At 44.7% G+C, this 20,796-nt stretch overlaps 1 protein-coding gene across 3 annotated transcripts in view; it reads right to left on the reverse strand.

Moving 5' to 3' along the window:
- Positions 1 to 20,796, reverse strand: part of TNC (tenascin C) — a 94,426-nt gene that overhangs the window by 36,909 nt on the left and 36,721 nt on the right. For all 3 annotated transcript variants that reach the window (XM_042965182.1, XM_042965181.1, XM_042965183.1), the window contains 8 exons: positions 17,405 to 17,674; positions 15,951 to 16,136; positions 15,621 to 15,710; positions 13,908 to 14,171; positions 5,432 to 5,704; positions 4,330 to 4,602; positions 3,454 to 3,726; positions 737 to 1,009 (listed from right to left, as the gene is read on the reverse strand). In XM_042965182.1, the coding sequence (XP_042821116.1) occupies positions 737 to 1,009; positions 3,454 to 3,726; positions 4,330 to 4,602; positions 5,432 to 5,704; positions 13,908 to 14,171; positions 15,621 to 15,710; positions 15,951 to 16,136; positions 17,405 to 17,674 (1,902 nt within the window). The remainder of the gene's footprint in view (positions 1 to 736; positions 1,010 to 3,453; positions 3,727 to 4,329; positions 4,603 to 5,431; positions 5,705 to 13,907; positions 14,172 to 15,620; positions 15,711 to 15,950; positions 16,137 to 17,404; positions 17,675 to 20,796) is intronic.

The following is a 20,796-nucleotide window of genomic DNA, read 5'->3' on the forward strand; positions in this document are numbered from 1 at the left end:
TCGGATCTTTGACATTCATAGCCTGGGACATTCCTTGCTTCAAATGCTGCTGTGTGTACTTCTCTGAATGAATGGCTTTTTCTTTGGTACTGTCTCCAGTCATAATTGTGTGATTTTTTTTTTTTTCTTTTTGGTCTAGCTATTTGCTAATTTGGTGTTCTAACAATGACTCAGTATCTGAGAGAACTGCCCGGAGGAGGGTAATTCAGTTCTCTTATTATACTCTGTGTATTTTAAAGAAACATTTAAATTAAAACATTTCTTTTAAATGCAAGAACCACAGTGCCCGTACCCTTGAGGGATTTGGGATAGAAAAGCGCCTTTTCCAACTAGCAAAAAGACCCTCTAAAGTAAATAATCTATGCTCTACCAGAACTCACACATGGTAAGGGACGGCTTTTAGTTATATCCTAGCACTGGAAAAGAGAATTAAAACCATCAGGCTGTCTCTTGAAACCGAAAGCCATCATTCAAAAGAGAGTTAGTGGTAGGAAGTCTGGGAGAGGCTGGAGGCTGGAGGTCAGAAAAGGCAACATCTTTATCATTCATCCTCAAAATGGCAGAGGCATGCAGACCAAGGCACAGCTTATGGTGTGGTCTCTGGACATGCATGACCAGCCACTAAGGGGCATAAGGGAAGGACTCAGACATGGAGAGAAGCTGACTTTCCGCAAAGTTTCATGGAGAGAAAGCAGGGTGGCTTGGGGAGGGGCATCAACAGTGGGGAGGAAGGTACCTGTGGAGGTCTCAGCAGAGAGCACTGGTGTTCTATAGCCCCGGATCACCCCATAGATGGTGACTCTATAAGGGGTGTTGGCCTTGAGGCCCGGGACGTCCACAGCCCGCAGGCTGCCGGGCACCGTGAGGTTCTGAGCTGTCTCCACCCAGTTGGCCTCCTGCACCTGAATGACAAAGTGCTCATAGGCCTGATCAGTTGTGGTCCAGTTGAGTCTGAGGCCATCCCAGCCAGCCTCGGTCACGGCTATGTCCGCCAGCTGGGGGAGCTCCTCTGAAGAAGGACAGAGACGTTATTTGTCAGTTCTGCAAACCAAAAAAAGGAGGAAACCAAACATCCCACAGCCCAGCTCTAGGGAAGAGAGAAAGAGGCGAGAGAATTTTTGTGTGCAAGTGTGGTCATTCTTGGTCTCTGGGCATTTACTTCTGACTTGAATTGTGGTAATCTGGCCACAGCCCTTCTTCAGGAGTTGAAACCAGTCAGAAAGGGGAAGATCTGCGCTGTTCATCCTTGAGATGGCAATACTGTCTGGACCACTGCACAACCCACGGGGGGTCTCTGCACATGCATGGCCAGAAATGAAAGGGCAGTTGGAAAAGTGGGATTGTGGGTCAGGGTAAGGGGGGTAGGGATGTTAAAAGTGGAGGCTTTGGAGGCCGCTGGGCCTTCCATTGTTGGAATTCCCACAATGATCTTTATTAGCCAGGTCATCTTGGGCCCATCACCCAGCTCATCTCTGAGTCTTACTCTGCTCACCTATAAAGGGGGCTGACATATCACTGGACTGTGTGATGGCTAAATACCATTTATAAACCCCTGAGTATCATGCCTCAGCCATCGTGAGTGCCCAGTAAGTGGCTGCCCAACAAATACATCACCGTTTAGATGTTTCCCCTTGGAACTTCGCAACCATACTGGAGAGAATTATCGGCCTCATTTCAGGACTTCGCGTTGAAGAGGTTGTCTTATTGCTGGCCACCTGCTATCAGGCAGGCTTTATAAAGTGTATGTTGTCTCAGTGTGGACATGTGTGATGTTTTTTCTCTGGACTCTACTCGGCCTTTAGGGATCAAATGTTCTGCACTAGATTCTTGGCTTGGTTCTTTCCCTCTTACCTTCTGCTAGTAGTTTGTGCCAGAACAAAGAGTGGCTGCATCATGAAGCAAAGCCATTTGTGCGAAATGAGTGCCCACTTTTAATTAAAAGTGGTAAATTTTGCTCAGTCAATGGTGCAGAGCAGGGCCCACTATTGATCTTCCCACCATGTAGCAAGGAGATTTAACGTGTTTCTTATTGCCGATTTTAGAAAGTCTGGATTCTGAATACGGGAAAACCCACTGCTTGGTGGGATACCTCTCAGGATTATATGCAACCGCTCAGACTTTTTAAAGGCTGCCGTGGCCATGCACTTGAAGTTAGAAAAGAAAATATCTGTAAAGATTCCAGCCAAGAAAGGTGCACCCGAGGCACTTGTTCTCGGTGCCTGTGAGTCTGAGCAAACTCAGCCTTTTTGAGGGGCTGTATTCAAATGACCATGTAGCCTTGGTGCTCTTGTGGGGGTATCAGTGAAGGCAGTCCTCCCTGCCCTCCTAGCTCATCAAGAAGAGCTGTTCACTTATCTGGCACGTAGTGGGGTTCCTGGTAAGGTTTCACGTGCAAAAGGAATTCTGTTGTTAGATACAGACTGTTAGCATCCTGCATCCGGATCACAGGTGCCTCAATAGCCCCTCTGGCTCACTGGGTTTGAAGACATTCCAGGCAGCACAGGACAACACTGACTCGGCCAGCACAGCTGGATCGTAACATCACCTTTCTCATTTTTGGAATTGTGTGTTGTTTCTCACAAGCACCAACTTTACTCGGTGTATGTGAGCAAGGAGAACAATTTTTTTGAACTAGGTTATTTGGATAGTATTATGAAAACACAGGATAGATAGATAGAGAAGGGCATGGACTTAGGGCCCAGCATAAGAACCCGATTACCAAAAATTTGGCCCATTTGCCCCCTTTAAAGCGGTTTCTAAAAACTCATGAACAGCACAGAGTTTCCAATGACAGATGGAACAGCATATTTCCAGGGGACAAATTGAGATAAATTGTTTTTCCTCCCTAAACTGAATGAAAAACATTGAAGTCAAATGTGGCTGTTTTTTTCTTGGAAATATGCCTTCCCTGAGTGTCTCTTAAGGAGAGACAGACTTGAACAATTTCAGCAGAAGATCATTTCAAAGGTTATTCCATAGAGATGTGACTACAAGTTGGACAACGTTAGGGCCTCTGAGGCCTCTAATGGTAAGATTTCTCTAGAAAGTTCTGACCCTATTCTTGTGCCACCATGGCCCTACTGTTTATGCTATTTTTAGTAGATACATGGTTATCTTATATATTTAGCTATGTGCCATTCAATATTTACTACAGGAATGGAGCTTTGCTAAGCATTTTTGGTCATTATTTCATCTACTGCTCAGGACCATGTTCTGAGGTAGAGTATTATCTTTGATTTGAAGGTGAGAAAAGAAGGCTCAGAAATGTAAAATGCTAGACCCAAGAAAATCCAGCAAGGTGCAATTCCAACCCAGCCCTTCCTGAGTTAGAGCCTCCCTTCGCGCTGCCTGTCGGAACACTGAAACCACACTCTGACACGTGGGGAATGTTCTTTCTCTTCCAAAGAGAGGTTGGCTCAATCATGTCCCTGGTATGGGAGGAGGGTCCTATACCTGTGATGGCCTCCACAACAACAGGTCGAGTGCTGCGGCCCCTGACCTTGCCACGCAGGGTGACCGTGTAAGGGGTACTGGCCCGGAGGCCTGGGACTTCCACGGAGCGTAGGCTGCCAGGAACCGTGAGACTGTGAGCTTCCTCGGCCTGGTCAGCCTCCCGGACTGCAATGACAAACTGCTCATAGAGCCCCTCGGGGGCCGTCCAGTCCAGGCTGAGGCCATCCCAGCGAACCTCGGTCACTGTGAGGTTTCCCAGATCTGGAAGCTCCTCTGCATAAGGACAAAGAGTTGCTGAGTTACTAAAAAAGGTAATTGCGTGCTAGGATTCAGGTGAGATGACATTTTGGCCGAGGTTGGGATGAGTTGTCTGGTTAGTGTTGATTACAGATGCATGATTTACAGCAGGTGTAGAGCACACTCTGTTGGCACTAAAGCCAGGGGTTTTCTGTTCAGTCTCCGGGAATGAAAGATAGTTCTAGGAATTGTTCATAACTTCCATTCTTAACATATAAATGGGGCTTTGGGGGAATCTTTTAGTGTGTTCTTAAAATGAGCTCAGACCAATTTTTTTTTCCCACTTGCAAACTGTGCTTTCCAACTTCTTAGCTGTTATGACTGAAAACTTGCTTTGAAAGAAAAGTCACCTCTCACTTTTGTAAGGGAAGACTAGGTGGAATTTTCCATGGGATTGGTTAACATGCTACACTCGGACTTGGCCAAATAAGGGATATGACATTCGGATGGGAGCGGGGATGATTCACCGGTGTTCCCCAATGTGGCAGGGGCTGAGCCCAGCTTACAGCAGGAAGAGCTTTGATCCCTCCTGAGCAGAGACAAGGGGAGGAAGTAAATTAATGAACCAGTCTAGAATACCTGTCAAGACTTCAACAGAGAGAGGAGTCGTGCTGAATTCCTGCGTGACCCCACGGATGGTGATGTTATAATGAGTGGCTGCTTTGAGCCCAGGCAGGTCCACGGACCTCAGTCCTCCGGGGACTGTGAAGTTCCGGGCTGCCTCTACTGTATCAGTCTCCTGCACCTGAATGAAAAACTGTTCATAGGCTCCTTCCGGAGCAGTCCAGCTGAGTTTGAGGGCATCCCAGCCCACCTCGGACACCATGATCTCTCCCAAATGGGGAGTTTCCCCTGGAGAAGGACAAAGAACTAGTTTAATGATCAAATCACACAGCAAGATCCAGGAGTCTTGAACACAAGAATAGGCTTTATATTACTTAAAAATATATGACTGTCTTTAATAAACATGCAGCATGCAGCTATTCCTCCTGAATTTGAGGAATAGAACAAAGAGCATGAGGTATAGAAAAATATTTGTCATCTTACTTTACTAAAGAACTGTCCTAACCTTCAGTGGACAAGGAGATTAATTTTGTGATTTTTTTTTCCTTTTAAGTATAACGTCTTAACATCCCTTGCCAAGAGGGAGCCTGTTTGTGAAGATAAAGATCCTTGCCTTTGGGGCTGTGTGTATGGTCCCCAGGCAGGGCTGTGCACAACTCCAAAGGGTGTTGTTCACGTGGGTTGTGGTGTCAAACGTACCCCTGGAGTTATGTAGCCTGATGGCTTCCTTCCATTAGACACCATGGTGCCATAACTTGGGGCAGAATGAGTCCATTCAAAAGCAAGTTGTGTCTGGGGCGCCTGGGTGGTTCAGTCGGTTAAGTGTCCAACTCGATTTTGGCTCAGGTCATGACCGTACAGTTTGTGAGTTCAAGCCCCGCATCAGGCTCTGCGCTGACACTGCACAGCCTGCTTGGGATTCTCTCTCTCTTTCTCTCTCTCTCTCTCTCTCTCTCTCTCTCTGCTCCTCCCCCACTTGCACTCTTTTTTAAAATAGATAAACTTAAAAAGAATCTTTTTAAAGTGAACTGTGTCTGGTTATCTGTTGTGTCTGATTTTCTGTGGGTAGTTTCCTGTTAGGAAAAACAGAAGCTAGAGACAGAAGGATAAGAGGTACCTGTGGAGGTCTCAGCAGAGAGCACTGGTGTTCTATAGCCCCGGATCACCCCATAGATGGTGACTCTATAAGGGGTGTTGGCCTTGAGGCCCGGGACGTCCACAGCCCGCAGGCTGCCGGGCACCGTGAGGTTCTGAGCTGCCTCCGTCCTGTTGCCCTCCTGCACCTGAATGACAAAGTGCTCATAGGCCAGGTCAGCTGTGGTCCAGTTGAGTCTGAGGCCATCCCAGCCAACCTTGGTCACCGTGAGGTTTTCCAGTTCAGGTGCATGGTCTGAATAATGACAGAGATGGGTCAGTTAAACCATTCCTCAAATCCCTCTCCTTCTGGGAACCCAGAAATGGCAAACCCATTGCCAATGCTGAAAGTCCTGCGGTAGGAGCCGGGGCAGGGCCGAGTCCCGCGTTTCTGCATCCCCGAGTGCTGCTGTTGCCATCAAAACATCACCAGAAAAATCAACGTAATACTTATTTTGCCTTGTGGCATATTTGGGTGTGTCTTGTGGAAATGGTATATTCCTCCTGACCAGTGTCCTGTGAATATAGAAAACTCTACATATCCACATTAGGAGTGCTCTAGGCTTCAGTTTCCATTTTGGAAAGTGTCTCTCATTCTAAGGATGAGATCATAAGGAACAGCCTTCTGCTATTCTCAGGATTCTTGGTCTGAGCTGCTCAGCCTTCTGTATTTTGAGAAAATGGGCTCCTCTTAGATTCCCTTCCTTCTCATGCTTCCTCAATCTCCTCCGGAAGGTCTGTTTTACAGTCTCTATGTTGGAATTTTTGACCGTTTCTGAGGCTCAAATCAGTTCACATAAACTACTTCCGAAAGATCAGAGATAAATTAACCACAATTCAAGGAAGGCATACTGAGGAAGGCGAGGAGTCTTTGCAAAATCGTCCCTTACTGGATGGAAAGACTAAGGCCTGGGAGGAACAGAGCTTATTAAAGCTCAATTAAAATCAAAGGTGATATTATCTTCATTCATCTCCTGAACACAAAAAGTACAATAACAATGCACCTGTCTGAATATGCCTTCAAGGTGATAATTTGCCCAGGGCTGAGCTTAAATGGGCTTTGCATAACCTAGGAAGAAAGGATTTCCTCTGGAAATGGATCTTGTAAACAACCGAGCAAGAACTGCCTTGAGCTCATTTAAAAGAACAAATTGTTTCTGTGTTTATGCCTCACATTGGCTGCTAGTTTCAAATGCACCTTATGTCCATTAAAGCACACTTCTAACCTGAAAATCCCAGCTTGAAATCTGATTGAAGGGGCGCCTAGGTGGCTCGGTTAAGTGTCCGACTTCGGCTGAGGTCATGATCTCATTGTCTGTGGGTTTGAGCCCTGCGTCAGGCTCTGTGCTGACAGCTCGCAGCCTGGGGCCTGCTTCGGATTCTGTGTCTCCCTCTCTCTCTGCCCCTCCCCTGCCTGTGCTCTGTCTCTCTCTCTCAAAAATAAAATAAACAGTAAAATTAAAAAAAAAAAATTGAAGATATCCTTTCTGAGGGATTTCTTTTCAAGAATCTATTTAATTCAGACTTTTCCAAGTCCTGGGGAAAGGTTCTTCCTAATGTTTTATATTGACAAAGCTTATCCTCCTTCAAATCTTGTTTGATACAGAACAGGGGTCTGTAAACTATGATCTGAGGGTCAGATCTTGCCTGCTGTCTATTTTGGTAATGAACTGCTAACAATGGTTTTTATATTTTTTAATGATTGGGGAAAAACCCAAAAAGAATATTTCATGACCTATGGAAATACGAATGAAATTCAAATTTTGGTGTCATAAATAAAGTTTTGTTGGAACACAGCCATGCTTGTTCATTCATGTATTGTTGATGGCTGCTTTGTGCTACAAAGGCACTCTTGAATAGTTGTGACAGAAACCTTATGGCCTGAAAAGTCTAAAATATTTACTATCTGGGCCTTACAGGAAATGTGCACCATACCTGATGTTGAACTACATCATACAGGCTCCTCATTTAACCCAAATTCATGCCCTGAAGCTCACCCAGAACCTCGTAGCAGTTCTTAACCACAAAAATGTGATCTTGATGAGAAAGAGAGGACCTATAACTCAAAGTGATCTGTCTGGTTTTGGAGAAAGAAAGGGAGAGTCACTCATCCTTAAACCCACTGGCCCTTGGGAGGCCAGGAGCAATGCTACAGAGATAAAACAGTCGTCTCCATGGCCTTGGGATTTAAGCACAGCTAAAATCAGAAGTGCATCCTTTCCAAATATTCTAGCAGTCTTCATGCATAAAAAACAATCTAAGCAACACATTAAGGTTAAAGAAATCAATCCTATAGCCCATAAATGTCCCCTCTTACCCTAGTTCCTTCTTTTTTCTCCTCCTTCTGTCAAAACTGCTTGTCAGGAACTTCGCTGACATTGACGATTTTCCCCTTTATGTGAATTAAATCACTGTCTTTCCTTCTCAGGTAACTGCTTTTTAAGTTGTCTCTCTAATTCTGACATAAAACTTTTTTTTTTTCCCATGAAGACACTGTTAGGAATCAGGTTGTGGGGGGTGGGGGGCAGGTGAGGGGAGTTCCCTAACTGAGGCAGGCAGGAGGTGATGATGGTTTGTCTGCGAAAGCTTTTGCAGTAAAGACGGATGAAGAGAGCACAGGAGGGGGTCCACAGTGGGGAGTGTCTTTTCCTGAGGGGAACCATCTTCTTTGGATCGGCTTTTTTATATGCCACTGATACTATTATACAATGCCCCTCGCATCCTGCTTCATCTTTTCATACAGTTGACAGAGTAATTTTCACATAATGTCATGTTGCTCAGTAAATAGTAATAATCACGCGGATAATACTTCCACCAAAATGTTTGACTATTCTTCCACTTTTTTTTTTTTTTTTTTTTGGCTAAGCAAATCAAGAAAGAGTATCAGTTTATCTTTAGTGAGCTCTCTGTGAGTGTTTCCATAATGGGTGATATCCGTGCGCCCGCAATCTCTCATTAAATCAATGCTAGTCAGATAAGTAAAAGCTGTAACTTTCGCTGAATAAACTTGACTGAGAAATTAAAGGGAGAGAGATAATAATTATGAAATTGGAGGGAAGAACACGAATAAAAATACAGCAGGCAATAGTTGAGGTGGGGACCAAAAGGCTTCACATAAATGCAGACTCTACATTTCAGCAACAAACGACACACTGGTGGGCTCACTGCCCCAGAAGCCCGGTGTTTCCGCTGTGGAGTTGCACGCTGGATTTCTTGGCATTTCTTTATGAAAAGGCTGTTGTCTTCTTCTTACAGCTGTGCACTGGCATCTACCCTCTGAACAATGTCAGTGGGCCTGGGAAATCAGAATTTCGAAATCCCAATTCTATGCTCATGGTGGGTTGACCAGCTGGCCTGAAGGAATTTCTGGCTGTGCTAACTTTAAACCTTTAGATGTGCCAACTTTAAATCTTCCACCATCTTGAAGACAGTAATTACCAAGTGCTGGCTGATTAGGAATTCACTTTTAGTGTTCATTAATGGGAGACCGTGATTCTCCCACAGCGGGGGGATGGCCAAATTCAAGCCCAAGGACCCCAAAGGGTAGATTTAATTGCTTTGATCTCATCTTGAAAAGTCAAGATAATTAAAATTAAAAGCCTTGCCTGCCTGAAAACTTTTCAGTGACTCTTTATCACTGTCAAGAATGAAGCCAGAGCCCCTCAACACAATATTCACTGCCCCTTGTAGACAGTCTCTGATGATGTCTCCAACCCCATACCTAGCTGTTCTCCCCTCCATCATACAGCAGGACTGGATAGCTTATGTTGCACTAATGTGAAGTTGCTCATGCCTTTGACTTTCTCACATGCTGTTCCTCCTGCTGGAAATGTCATTACCCCCTTCTGCACTTCCTTCTCCTTTTCCTTTTTGAGGACTCAGCCAAGTATCACATCTTCCGAAGAGCCTTCTCTGATACCCTTCCTCCCCTTTGCTTGGGTCTGGAATGGGTAGTTGTTTCTGCTCCCATAGCTTCCCACACTTCCCTCTCAAACAGACTAGCTATATTCTTATAATTTGGGTTTGGGTTCTCTCTTTCTCATTGCAACATGCATCGTTTCTTGAGGAGAGGGGTTGTGTCTTCCTGTTCTATATACTAGCATTGCCTGGCCCATAGCAGTCAAGTAATAAATATTTGTTGGATGGTTAAATATTTGAATAAATTTGGTTTGCTCCATGAAAAAATAAAAATGGCATCGCAGCAGAATGTTCTCTGTTACTTGCAGCTGTGACTATAAGCAAAATTCCACCTTTCTGCTTCCCAAACCCTGGAGAATTACTGGAGTATCATTGTTGAGTCTTACGCTGGTATGGAAAGATGCTTTATTGGCCTTGTGTTTTACATATTCTGTCTGCTTTGTCCTTTACTGCTTATGGCAAATTCATGGCCTCCACTTTAAGCAGGACTCTTATTCTGAGATTAAGCAGAGTATATTCTGAGTTTATCAGAACATAAAGGTGGGGTTAGGCATGGGGGAGAGGCCTTGAACACACTAATTTTCTTCAACACTAACAGGGATAGTATCTTTCTCCTCCTCCCTCCCTTCCTTCCTCTCTCCCTCTCTCTCCCTCTCTCTCTCTCTTCCTTCCTTCCATCCTTCCTTCCTCCCTGTTTTTTTCTTTCTTTCTCTTTCTCCCCCTCCCTCCCTTCCCTTTCTCCCTCCTTTCTTTCCCTCCTTTTGTATCCAGAGTAAGCTTAATTGAAGACAACAGAATAGCTTCCCTTCCCTTAATCCTAAAGGTATAGCATTTGGGCTGTTAATGCAAACGTGGAAGGAAAAGACTAAGAAGTTCAATGGAAACACTACCCCTCTGGAGTAGCTGGGGTCCCCGAATGCTCATGAAGCACACACAGTGTGCTTGGCTGTGCCTAAGGCAATGGGAATGCAGCACTGGATAAAAGGAAACAGAGTCTTTACATTCTGGTTGGTAGTAGGAGGCAGGTCATAGGCAAATAAATGAATTATTGAATAGTATCAGGCCAGGTCAGTGTCATGAGGAACTCTGGAGCAGCATGAAGGGCTAAATCAGGATGGGAACATGATTTCACACTGGTGGCCAGAGAAGTCTACTGAGATGACACTTGAGTTGAATAAAATGAGGGAGATGTCGATGAATAACTGGGAGAGGAGTGGCATTTAGGCAGCCGGTATAGCATGTACAAATGCCCTAAGGTAGGAGCAGACTTAGTATACTCAAGGAACAGCGAGAAGGCCAGGGTGACCACGGTGGAATGCATAAGGGGACAAGTGGTGGGAGGGTCAGAGAGATTGGAAGGGCCAAATTCCGTAGGGCCATGTGGGCTGTGGTAGGGTCCTTGGATTGTATTTCAGGTGTGATGGGCAGTTAGCTTATGCATACTTTTAATTTGGTGCTGCATCAATTCCACAGCTAGAGCTCCGGAATTCTCTGGGGGAAAAATGCTTTAGGGGCAGCCAATTCCACATCTCCATAAAACCCACAGATAATGAATAGCACTTCAGACTGCTGCTCTTCAGAAGTCTGTGATGCAGAACTGGGAGTTCCTTTCTTCTGAGGTTTGAACCTGAAGTCCTTTGACATTTTGGGACTCACAGCCACAGGGAACACTTGCCCAAGAGCGCCCACTGTATCTGTTTCTTTTTTCTTTCCATATGTATGTTCTTCCATATGGACAAGGCCAAGTGCCTTGTACTTACACATACTCCACAACCAAGACCTGTTGGTCTTTATGGGTCTGTGCAAGAGCTTCCCCCCATTTTAAGCCTTTCATGATGCCCAGGAGTCACTGTGTGCTTCTGCTGCACCCTCTGTACCCCCAACTCTAGAAAGTGGAGTGTTGTGTTGTTGTCTGTCAATCTGTTTATCAGCAAGTTCCTTGGAAGCACACATATGTCCTAACTGATCCAGTAGCCTCAGAACTTAACTCATGGAGCTCAGTAGCAGTACATTATTGAGCGAGGAAATGTAGGAGACTTGAAAACATAGAATTCAGGAGAGGAAAGAAACGCCCACCTAACTTTTAAGAAAATTAAATTGTTCTATGGAGAAAGCCATAGGGAAAAATATTATGGAGATTGTGGAGGAAGAGCCAATAAAAGGAACTTTGCCCATTTTACTGAAATGAAGGACATCTTTAAATAGACAACATGATTTTTTGGAAACTGTATTAAGAATGCATGGCTGCGGAAATGAAACCACTGAGCCTTTGGGATGCCAAAACTGGGCTCTTAGTCAGAGACAAAGTAATTCAAGCCTGTGGTTCACTTAAAAGCTTTCATCTTCTTGAGCGGCTGAGGCCTGGGGCTTCCCCCCTGGAGACAGGAGATAACCTAGCTCCAGCCAGGGGGTAAAATGATTGAGGGGAGATAGGAAACTCTTTGATATAGCATTTGTCAAACCCAAGGAAAGGCAAAAAGAGAGACAGGAGAGAGAAAGAGACAGAGAGAGAGGAGAAGGAGGAGGAGGAGGAGGAGGAGGAGGAGGAGGAGGAGGAGGAGGAGAAAAAGAAGAAAAGAGGAGAAAGAGAGGAAGAAGAAAAAAGAGAAAGAAATGCTTTCTCTCTTGTTTTTCTGATTCTCTCTTGTTTTGCTGTCTCTTGACACCTCATGACAAGTTCATGTTTACAATCTGAAACATTCAAATCTCTACCATAGAATTATTTCTTTTGGATTCTATTTTGCTCTTCCCTTCTCTAGGATTAAATTGTCCCTCCAGAGCATCCTTAAGGATCATCACATAGCTGGGTGGGAAGCAGTACATGCACAGAGTCCATAGAATTGACCACCTGAGCTCACTTTAGACTCTCTGAGGAGGCTGATCTTTTTCTACCAAATAGCCTTTCTCTCTCCAACCGTTTTATGTGGGCAGTGACATGCTGAGACAGAAGACTACCTTTCCTAGACTTGCTTATAGCTAGGAGCAGCCTATGAACTATGAGAAATCAACGGTGAGGTTTCCAGAGAGACTCATCTAGGAGGTACTACTCCCTTTTGTTTTTCGTTCTTCCTCCTCCATGCTGCCCAGAACACGGATGTGAAGGCTGTACTGCTAGAGCCAAGGACTAAGAATGGTGGAACAGAAACAGAGAAAAACCCAAGTCCCTGCTAACTTGGACCTGCTATGCCATACCTGAACCACCTAGGCTCAGATTTATCTTCTAAGAGAAGATACCAACTTCTGTTTTGCTTAAGTGACTGCTATTTGAGTTCTCTGTTACATGTAGGTGAAGGTGTTCATTCACAAATGACAAAGACTCTTCAAGGCATATCCAAATTTGCCCATCATTACAACCCCTTTTCTGATTTTCAAGATTGAGTTGGAGTAATATCTCTTCCCTAAAACTTTCTCTGGCTGCCCCTGATTCTCCCATTCACCCCCTTTCCTTGACTGCCTTCCATCCATCTAACATTCTAGTTAGTCTCCCTCACAGACAGGGAGCAGGAGCCCATAAGTGAAAATAACAATGCTAAGTATGTGACCCACTTGTCCCTCAAATATCAGCACAATACTGTGTATTCAGTGGGTTCTAGATAAATACTAATTAAATCAAGACTAAAGAATATTACTTTCAAGCCTTAAAGAATTAACATTTCTGCCTATACCTCTTTGAAAAGTTTGAGGCCAAAATTATATGCACATATTTTTCATGTAGGAAGAATGGATGGTTTTTCTGATCGTTTTTTCAACTTAGCCACTGAGGAGGGTGGCAGCAGGTACAAAGAACAGGATAACTGGGGTGGAAGGGACACTGGAGATCAGGATTTAGCAAACCAAGTTGGCCTCTTGACGACTAGGGAAAAAGAGAAAATGGGAAGGGCGCTGTGAAAGGCTGCTCAAAGGACCACATGCAAATTTTCAGGTAACCTTAGAGGGAAGCAAAAGACCTGGAATAAAAACATTAGTGGGAGGGGTGCCAGGCTGGCTCAGTCAGTGGAGCCTGCAACTCTTGATCTCAGGGTCGTGAGTTCAAGCCCCACATTGGGTGTAGAGATTACTAAAAACAATAATAATAATAAATACATTTAAAAAACATTTAGTGAGAAATAATCGAAGAATTATTACCAACGTCATGGCTGTCTTGAAAAAATAATGAAGTGCAAAGTAAGTTATCGTTAGGCTAAAGAGAGGGGGGACAGAAAAAACCCCAGAAACAATTTGAAAGAGTCTGTAAAATGCACCAAATTAATTTAAAAAAAAGAACCAAAGACAAACACCAACCCTGATGCTTTAAGTTCTCCCAGGAAGAAATATTTAGCAAGCACTAAGTGATTTCCCAGCAGGAAGACTTTGCCGAATCAGCTGACAGGGGAAAGGTGGGGAAGTGGCTCCTTCACAGTGTTACTTATGTCGAGGAGGCACGAGGAGAGACAGTGGCGCGTTTTCTCACTTGCTTTCCCTTATGGAGACAGGCCGACTTAGGGGCCTGCAAACCTCGGAATCAACAGAGGGTGTGGAGGGAGCTCAGAGGCCGACCTCACCTGTGGACGCCTTCACTCGCGCCGGCTTGCTCTTGTGCCTGCCCTTCTCGGCTGTGAGGAGGATGGTATATTCCTGCCCGGGTTCCAGGCCTCTCAGCACGTGGGAGGTGGCATCTCTCGGAAGCTGCACCTCCACCGGCTGCCCTGAGGGAAGGCTGTAGTTGAGGCGGTAGTGGTCAAACTTGGCCGAAGGCTTCCTCCAGAGCAGGGTCAGGTTGGTCTCCGTGGTTTCAGAAACCCGGAGGTCCTTGGGTGCATCCATGTCTGGGAGGAAAGCAGAGAGAGATGAACATTCCTCAGGCTGGGAGGCTGGGCTGCTTCTGGGGCTGGAGGGCAGCTCTGGGCTCCAATCCCAGCTCTGCATACAGGGGCTGGCTGGCTGTGGGCGACTTTCCCCTCTGAGCCTGGGTTTTCACTTTTGTCAACTGCCGCTGAACGTTGCCTTGGCATTTTGGAAGATTAAGAAGAATATGGTGGTACATCCATACCATGAAGTACTACTCCATTAAAAGCATCTAAAAAGAACTTTTAAATAACTTGAATGGACCTTGAGAGAATGACGCTGAGGGAAAAAGCCAATCTCTGGAGGCTGCATACTGGGTGAATCTTTATATGTAGCATTCTTGAAATAACATTACAGGGATGAAGGAAAGAACAGGGATTTGCCAAGGGTTAGGGAGAGGGAGAGAGAGGGAGGTGCCTGTGGCTACAAAAGAGGGGACAAAAGCGATCCTACTGATGGACTATTCTGTGTCTTAAAGACACCGGTGGATTAAAAAAGCTGCTGATGATAAAATTATGTACAACTAACTACACACACATACAAAAGTGAGTGCATGTAAAACTAGTGAAGTGTGCATAAAGTTGATAGCTTGCATCGATGTCAGTTTCCTGGTTGTGATACTATTCTAGGATTATGCAGCTTTATCCATTGGGGATGTCTCTGTGATATTTCTCGCAATACCATGTGAATTGGCAATTAGCTCGAAATGAAAAGATAAAAAAGAGTATGTGTGCAAGTGCTTAGCATTGGCTCCTGCATAAAGAGGAAGCTCCACGAGGCACGATCTATGTTCTCTCTGTACACCAGACCCTTTTTCTTCATGGTGCCTGGGGGAAGTAAGGAGGAGGCTGATGGAGAAGTAGAGGGAAGAGTTTCCTTTCCTTTCTTGCTTTTTTTTTTTTAAAATAAATTTTCCAGGAAAAAAAAGAAAGAAACTTGAGGAAAGAACCAATGGCTTCACATCACACTGCTCCTTACCACCCTCATCCAGAGGCTGGAGCTTCAGGATGGAATGGATAAGAGCAAAGTCTGTCTGAAACCGTGTTCCTGCCACTTCTCATCTGTGGGACGAGGGTACATAATAAAAGTCAGGTGTTTCCTAAGAGAAAACCCCCCAGATATGTTTGGATTGGTTCATGGTTTACCAAAAAAATGGAAATGATTACCAACTTAAAAAAGTTTGCAGGTTTCTTATAAACTCTGGTTCCAATTTCTCCTAAAAAAATTCTTGTTCCCCTCAGTATCATTGAGATGTGGCGTGCTTATGTTACTTTGGAATTAGACATCTGGGCTGGATGATCCTAGGGGCCTCTTTCTCCTCTGTGTGTCTACTGTTTCTTTCAAAGTAGGTTTTCTGTCGCCTGGGCCCTAGCGTGTCTGTATGCAGGAGCCCAGTGGTGGTGGGGATCCAGGATCCAGGGGCATCTCACCTGTGGCCGCATTGATGGTGGCCGGATCGCTCTCCTTGTCGGCCTTCACGGCAGACACTCCGATCCCATATTCAGTTCCCGGCCTCAGACCTAAGTGAGAAAGAATGTGCAGGTCGATATTATTCAGCCCCAAACTGGAAAGACTTTCAGAGGATCAGAAGAATGGCCCTGAGCTGCCTGTCGCTGGAGGCCGTGATTTCTCAGTGTCTGGTATGTTCTACAGACTGAGTCACTGAATTCCGAGTGAGAGAGGTAGCTGGGAACCGCAGCGTTTTCTCCTTGTGGAGGGCTGCAAAATGGGGCCCGCTGGGTCTGGGGTGCGCAGCTCACCTGTGAGAGTGGTTTTGGTTGTGGTTTGCTGGCTCCTTGGCACTTCCACCTCAGCATGGTCACCTCCGGAGATGGGCGCATACTTAATTCTGTAACTGTCAATGGCTGCCTTGCCATTCCTCCACTCCAGGGTGATGCTGTTGTCCGTCTGGGAGACGCGACGGAGATTCCTGGGAGCATCCAGGCCTGTGTGGAAGAGGAAGGGACATTTATATCACAAACACCAGGCACCAGGAGAGTGGGAGTCTGACAGTTCAAGCTGAAACATGAAAGGCACCTACCCTTGGAGAAAAACGACAGTATCTCCCCCACACCCACCTGTACTGCTGATGCACAGATGGAAACAAATACTGCATATAGGGCACCTCTCCCCTTTACTGATGTGTGTGATACTCTAGTCATGCACGCACTCCCCAGATTTTGTGCTTAAAAATATATATATAAACAGAAACTTACAAATAAGGCCTGTGAGTATAAGTAAGAACTGGTCTGTTGTGCCCATCGCTGCATTTCTAATAAATCACATGGAGCTCACTGAGCTCCGAAGAAAATATTTATTGAATCAGTGATTGATTGACATCTTGGAACTTTTAAAAGGCTGCCACAGGCTAAGAGGTTACAGGCCTCTTTGCCATTCATGATTTCCATAAACTGTACTTTATTATGAAAATATTTATTTCAATTTTATTTTAATCAGCTTTTGTCTGAGACTGTCAGACCAGCAGCACCTTCTATGTATGCTTTTCTTTTTATTTTATTTTATTTTTTTAATTTATTTTTTATTTTTATTTTTTAAATTTTATTTTTAATGTTTATTTATTTTTGAGACAGAGAGAGACAGAGCATGAATGGGGGAGGGTCAGAGAGAGAGGGAGACACAGAATCTGAAGCAGGCTCCAGGCTCTGAGCTGTCAGCACAGAGTCCGACGCGGGGCTCGAACTCACGGGCCGTGAGATCATGACCTGAGCCGAAGTTGGACGCTTAACTGACTGAGCCACCCAGGCACCCCTATGTATGCTTTTTATTTTTATTTTTGGAAGGTTATTTGGGTATAGTTTTTTTTTTTTCTTTGAAATACTACTCTCTAGGGGCACCTGGGTGGCTCAGTCAGTTAAGTGTCTGACTTCAGCTCAGGTCATGATCTCGCAGTCTGTGAGTTCAAGTCCCATGTTGGGCTCTGTGCTGACAGCTCAGAGCCTGGAGCCTGCTTTAGATTCTGTGTCTCCCTCTCTCTCTGCCCTTCCCCCACTTGTGTTCTGTCTCTCTCGCTCTCTCAAAAAAAAACATTAAAAAATATATATTACTCTCTACAATATTTTAGAATAAACACTTAAAGGAATGAAGTTTCCCTTTCCATTGTCTTACTGTAAAAGGAGCCTGGAAGGCACCCTAGCATGGAGTGAGAGAGGAGTCACAATCCCTTCCTGGCCGTTTACAGGCGAGGGCCCGTTACCTGTTGTGAAGGTCTCTTTGGCAGGGTTGCTGGACATGTCGCCCCTGCGGGAGATGAGGGACACCTCATACTCGGTGTCCGGCTTCAGGTTCCCGATGGAATACTGGTTCTCATCATGTGTGAGATCAATGGTGGTGCGGTCGCCGGGCACGTCTTTGATTCCGTAGGAGAGCTCGATGCCGTCAATTTCGGCCAAGGGCTTGAACCAAGTGATCAGAGCAGTGGTGTCTGTGACATCTTTCACCTCTATCTGGCCGGGGGCATCCAAGCCTGTTACAGGCAGACAACGGAGTGGTTTCAGAGACTGGGGCCAGGGCTAGGGGCTGAGCAGAGAGGGGCTTGCAGCCATCCAGATCCACTCCTGAATAGGTAGGTGTATACTGACCATCTGACCTTTTTTGTCTTTCTAGTCTCAATTTCTTATTTGACATGCTATAAATAGGGATGATGCCACTACCTTGAAGGATTTATTGGGTTTTTTTTTTTTGCACATTAAAGGAGATAATGCTCACAAAGCATCTAGCACAGAGCCTGGAGCATGGCAGTTACATGATAAATGGTCGTAGCCCTGTTGTTATTATCAGTACGGTTCTCTTAAGTTGAAGAAACATGCATAGGGCCTATTTCATTAGAAAACAAACAAACAGACAAACACTGATTTAGTTTCTCTGGCTTTTTAATTAGGCAAAACTGCCTGGATGGTTGATGACTTCTCCATTAGAATTATGGAGCCAAAAAGTGAGGCCACCCCTAGCTTGGCCAGGTATGGAGAGTCAGTTGTGATGAAACACTCCACACAGAAAGTCACAGCCATCCCAAGCCTCGCCATCTTTGTGCCTTTGTCTCAGCTCTCCTCCCACCCCACCCACTCTGGTGTTATCGTGTTGTGCTGTGTGTGTTGTGTTGTTGTGTGGTGACAGCAGGCGTGACATGCTATTTCTTACCTCCTGGCCTCTGCCCTTGCTTTTCCTTTGTATCTTCTTCCTGAGATTGCCCTTCCCCCTCCAAAAAAATCTCCCATTCAGCCTTCAAAACCTCAGTGATATGTCCCTTCCTAACGAGGGCCCTGTTTGACCCTGTTGTAATCAGGTAAACACATTTACCCTTCCCAACATGTATAAAGTTTTAGTTACATAAGATGGATAAGTCCTAGAGATGTGCTGGACAACACAGTGCCTACAGGTGACAACACAGCATTGTACACTTCACAACTCATGGAGAAGGTAGACCGCATTCTAAGTGCTCTTGCCACGATTAAAAATACGAGTGCCTTAATGCATTTTTTTCACTGTTGTGTACCACATTTCTCTACGGTTTATTCAAACTGTGTTATTCAATTTAGATAGGGCCTAAATTCATTCATTTAGAGAGTGGGTCCTTGAACCCTTTTAGTACCCAGCATAGCAGCAGACTTTGTCATTTATGTCTTCATTCTTTTTTTTTTTTTTTCTCACGATATAAACAATTTTAATGCACACGTTAAGACAGACCAACCATTCGGTAAATGCCTAAAATTAAGATATTAGGGCATTTAGTTAGTGTTTATTTCTTCAATTTAAAAATAGCTAAGTTTGTGTTTTCAGCATTGGTTGAGGAAACAATATCAAATGAAAGGAACTTTAGTTTTATATAGGAATGAGAAGGAGGAATAAGTCATAGCTGATTGTGAGAAACCTACGTGGTCCATTGTTTGAATTCAAAGTGTTGATCCATCAGTCTCAGCTTACAGACGATGAACCCATAGAACGCACAATGAAAATGAAGCTGCAATTCCACCGTGAAGCTGCCTGTCCCGTGTGCTTACAGGTGCCAGCAAGCACCCACACCACACCTGCTATGGTCCTTAGCAGCCCTTTCATAAGAAGGCTGGATCAAGTCAAGCTCACTGATCACCCCCCAAATCTGGGACCCTTGAACAGAGGACACTAGCTCTTACTACAATGCCAAGCACAGTGCCTATCATGTATGTCCTCACTCTCATGACAACCCCGTAAGGACACTGTAAACCCATTTTCCCAATGGTAGAGTCATTAAAGAAGCAGACTTGCACAAGGTGACAGTAAGCTGTGGAGCTGGAATTCACACTCGGGTGTGTGTGGGTCCAAAGCCCGTGCTCTTTCTCCTTTAAATGTGAACGCCTCTCAAAAGCATCCAGATGCCAGAAATGGTTGTCATACAGCCTTATACAGATACCAGAGGGAAGGAGCCAAAAATGCTTTGTCACCCAAACTTTAAGGCCCTTTAAGCCTGGATAAAGTTCGGGTATTAGCAAAATGAACACATACACGTCTGCCTCTCAGTGTTGATATTTATGTGATTAAGGAACTTCAGGCATTGGGATGTTTGCCCTGCTTAGAAGAATAAAGCAGCCGATCCCCAGAATTAAATTGAAAAGAAAGGGACAGACAAAAGAAAAATTTTTTTGTAGTTTCCCTACAAAAGCAAGTAAGCATTTGCTTGATTTCTTCTATGCCTTGGTGGTGATCTAATGATTTTTTTCCTGTTGATACCTGCTTTCTACCTACCACAGAGGGATGGTGTCAGCATGATGGAAAACACTTGCTTACAGAGGAGACAGTCTAGGAGTTGGCTCAGAGCTAGGCAGAATGTGCAAATATTTAAATGCAAGATGTTCTTTCTTGTCATTAGTCAACAGATTTAACTTTTCCAACAATCTCTTGCCAAAAAGAATCAATTCCTGAAACAGTTGGCACATATGGTATCTTGACGATAAAAAGATTTTCTCAACTGGCAATGCAACATCATTTTATTTGTTTATTTATTGATGTTTAACAAATTTGCTTCTCGGTAAAACAGCTCCAAATTCAGATTGATTTTCCCCTCACCAAAGGATCTACTAGTGCCAAATTCTATTCTATCCCCAAGAAGCTCTGACATGTTTATTACTGAGTGACATTTAATTTATGTTCCTATTGGAGACAAGGGGTCAGCATTCTACATAAACCAGAGGCTAGTCAGTGCTAGTGGTAAGGGGATTGAAGTTACAAAACTAGACCCTGCTTACAGCTCTGCCCCTGATATTGTTAACCATGTGGTGTTTGTTAAATTGATTTAGATTCCCTAAGCCTCAGTTTCTACTAATAACAATAATATTTGCCCTACCTGTCTCACAAGACTGGTATATAGATTAGGTGATGTGGTATGGTCTTACCTATCTTGTACCTGTGCCCCCTTTGAAATGTCACTGTGAGCCTCCTCTCATCAAGAAACACATCTATTTCCTCACCCCTGAAATCTGGACTGGCCTTGAGATTTGCCGTGACAGAGTGATATGGTGCCACTTTTCAGCCAGTCCAGCTGCCGGGGGAGCAGGCCCAGGCTGGCAGACTGAGGCTGAGACACCAGGTGAAGCAGAAAGGCACCATCCTGGT

The sequence above is a fragment of the Panthera tigris genome, chromosome D4 (assembly GCF_018350195.1).
Source record: "Panthera tigris isolate Pti1 chromosome D4, P.tigris_Pti1_mat1.1, whole genome shotgun sequence".
Lineage (NCBI taxonomy): Eukaryota > Metazoa > Chordata > Mammalia > Carnivora > Felidae > Panthera > Panthera tigris.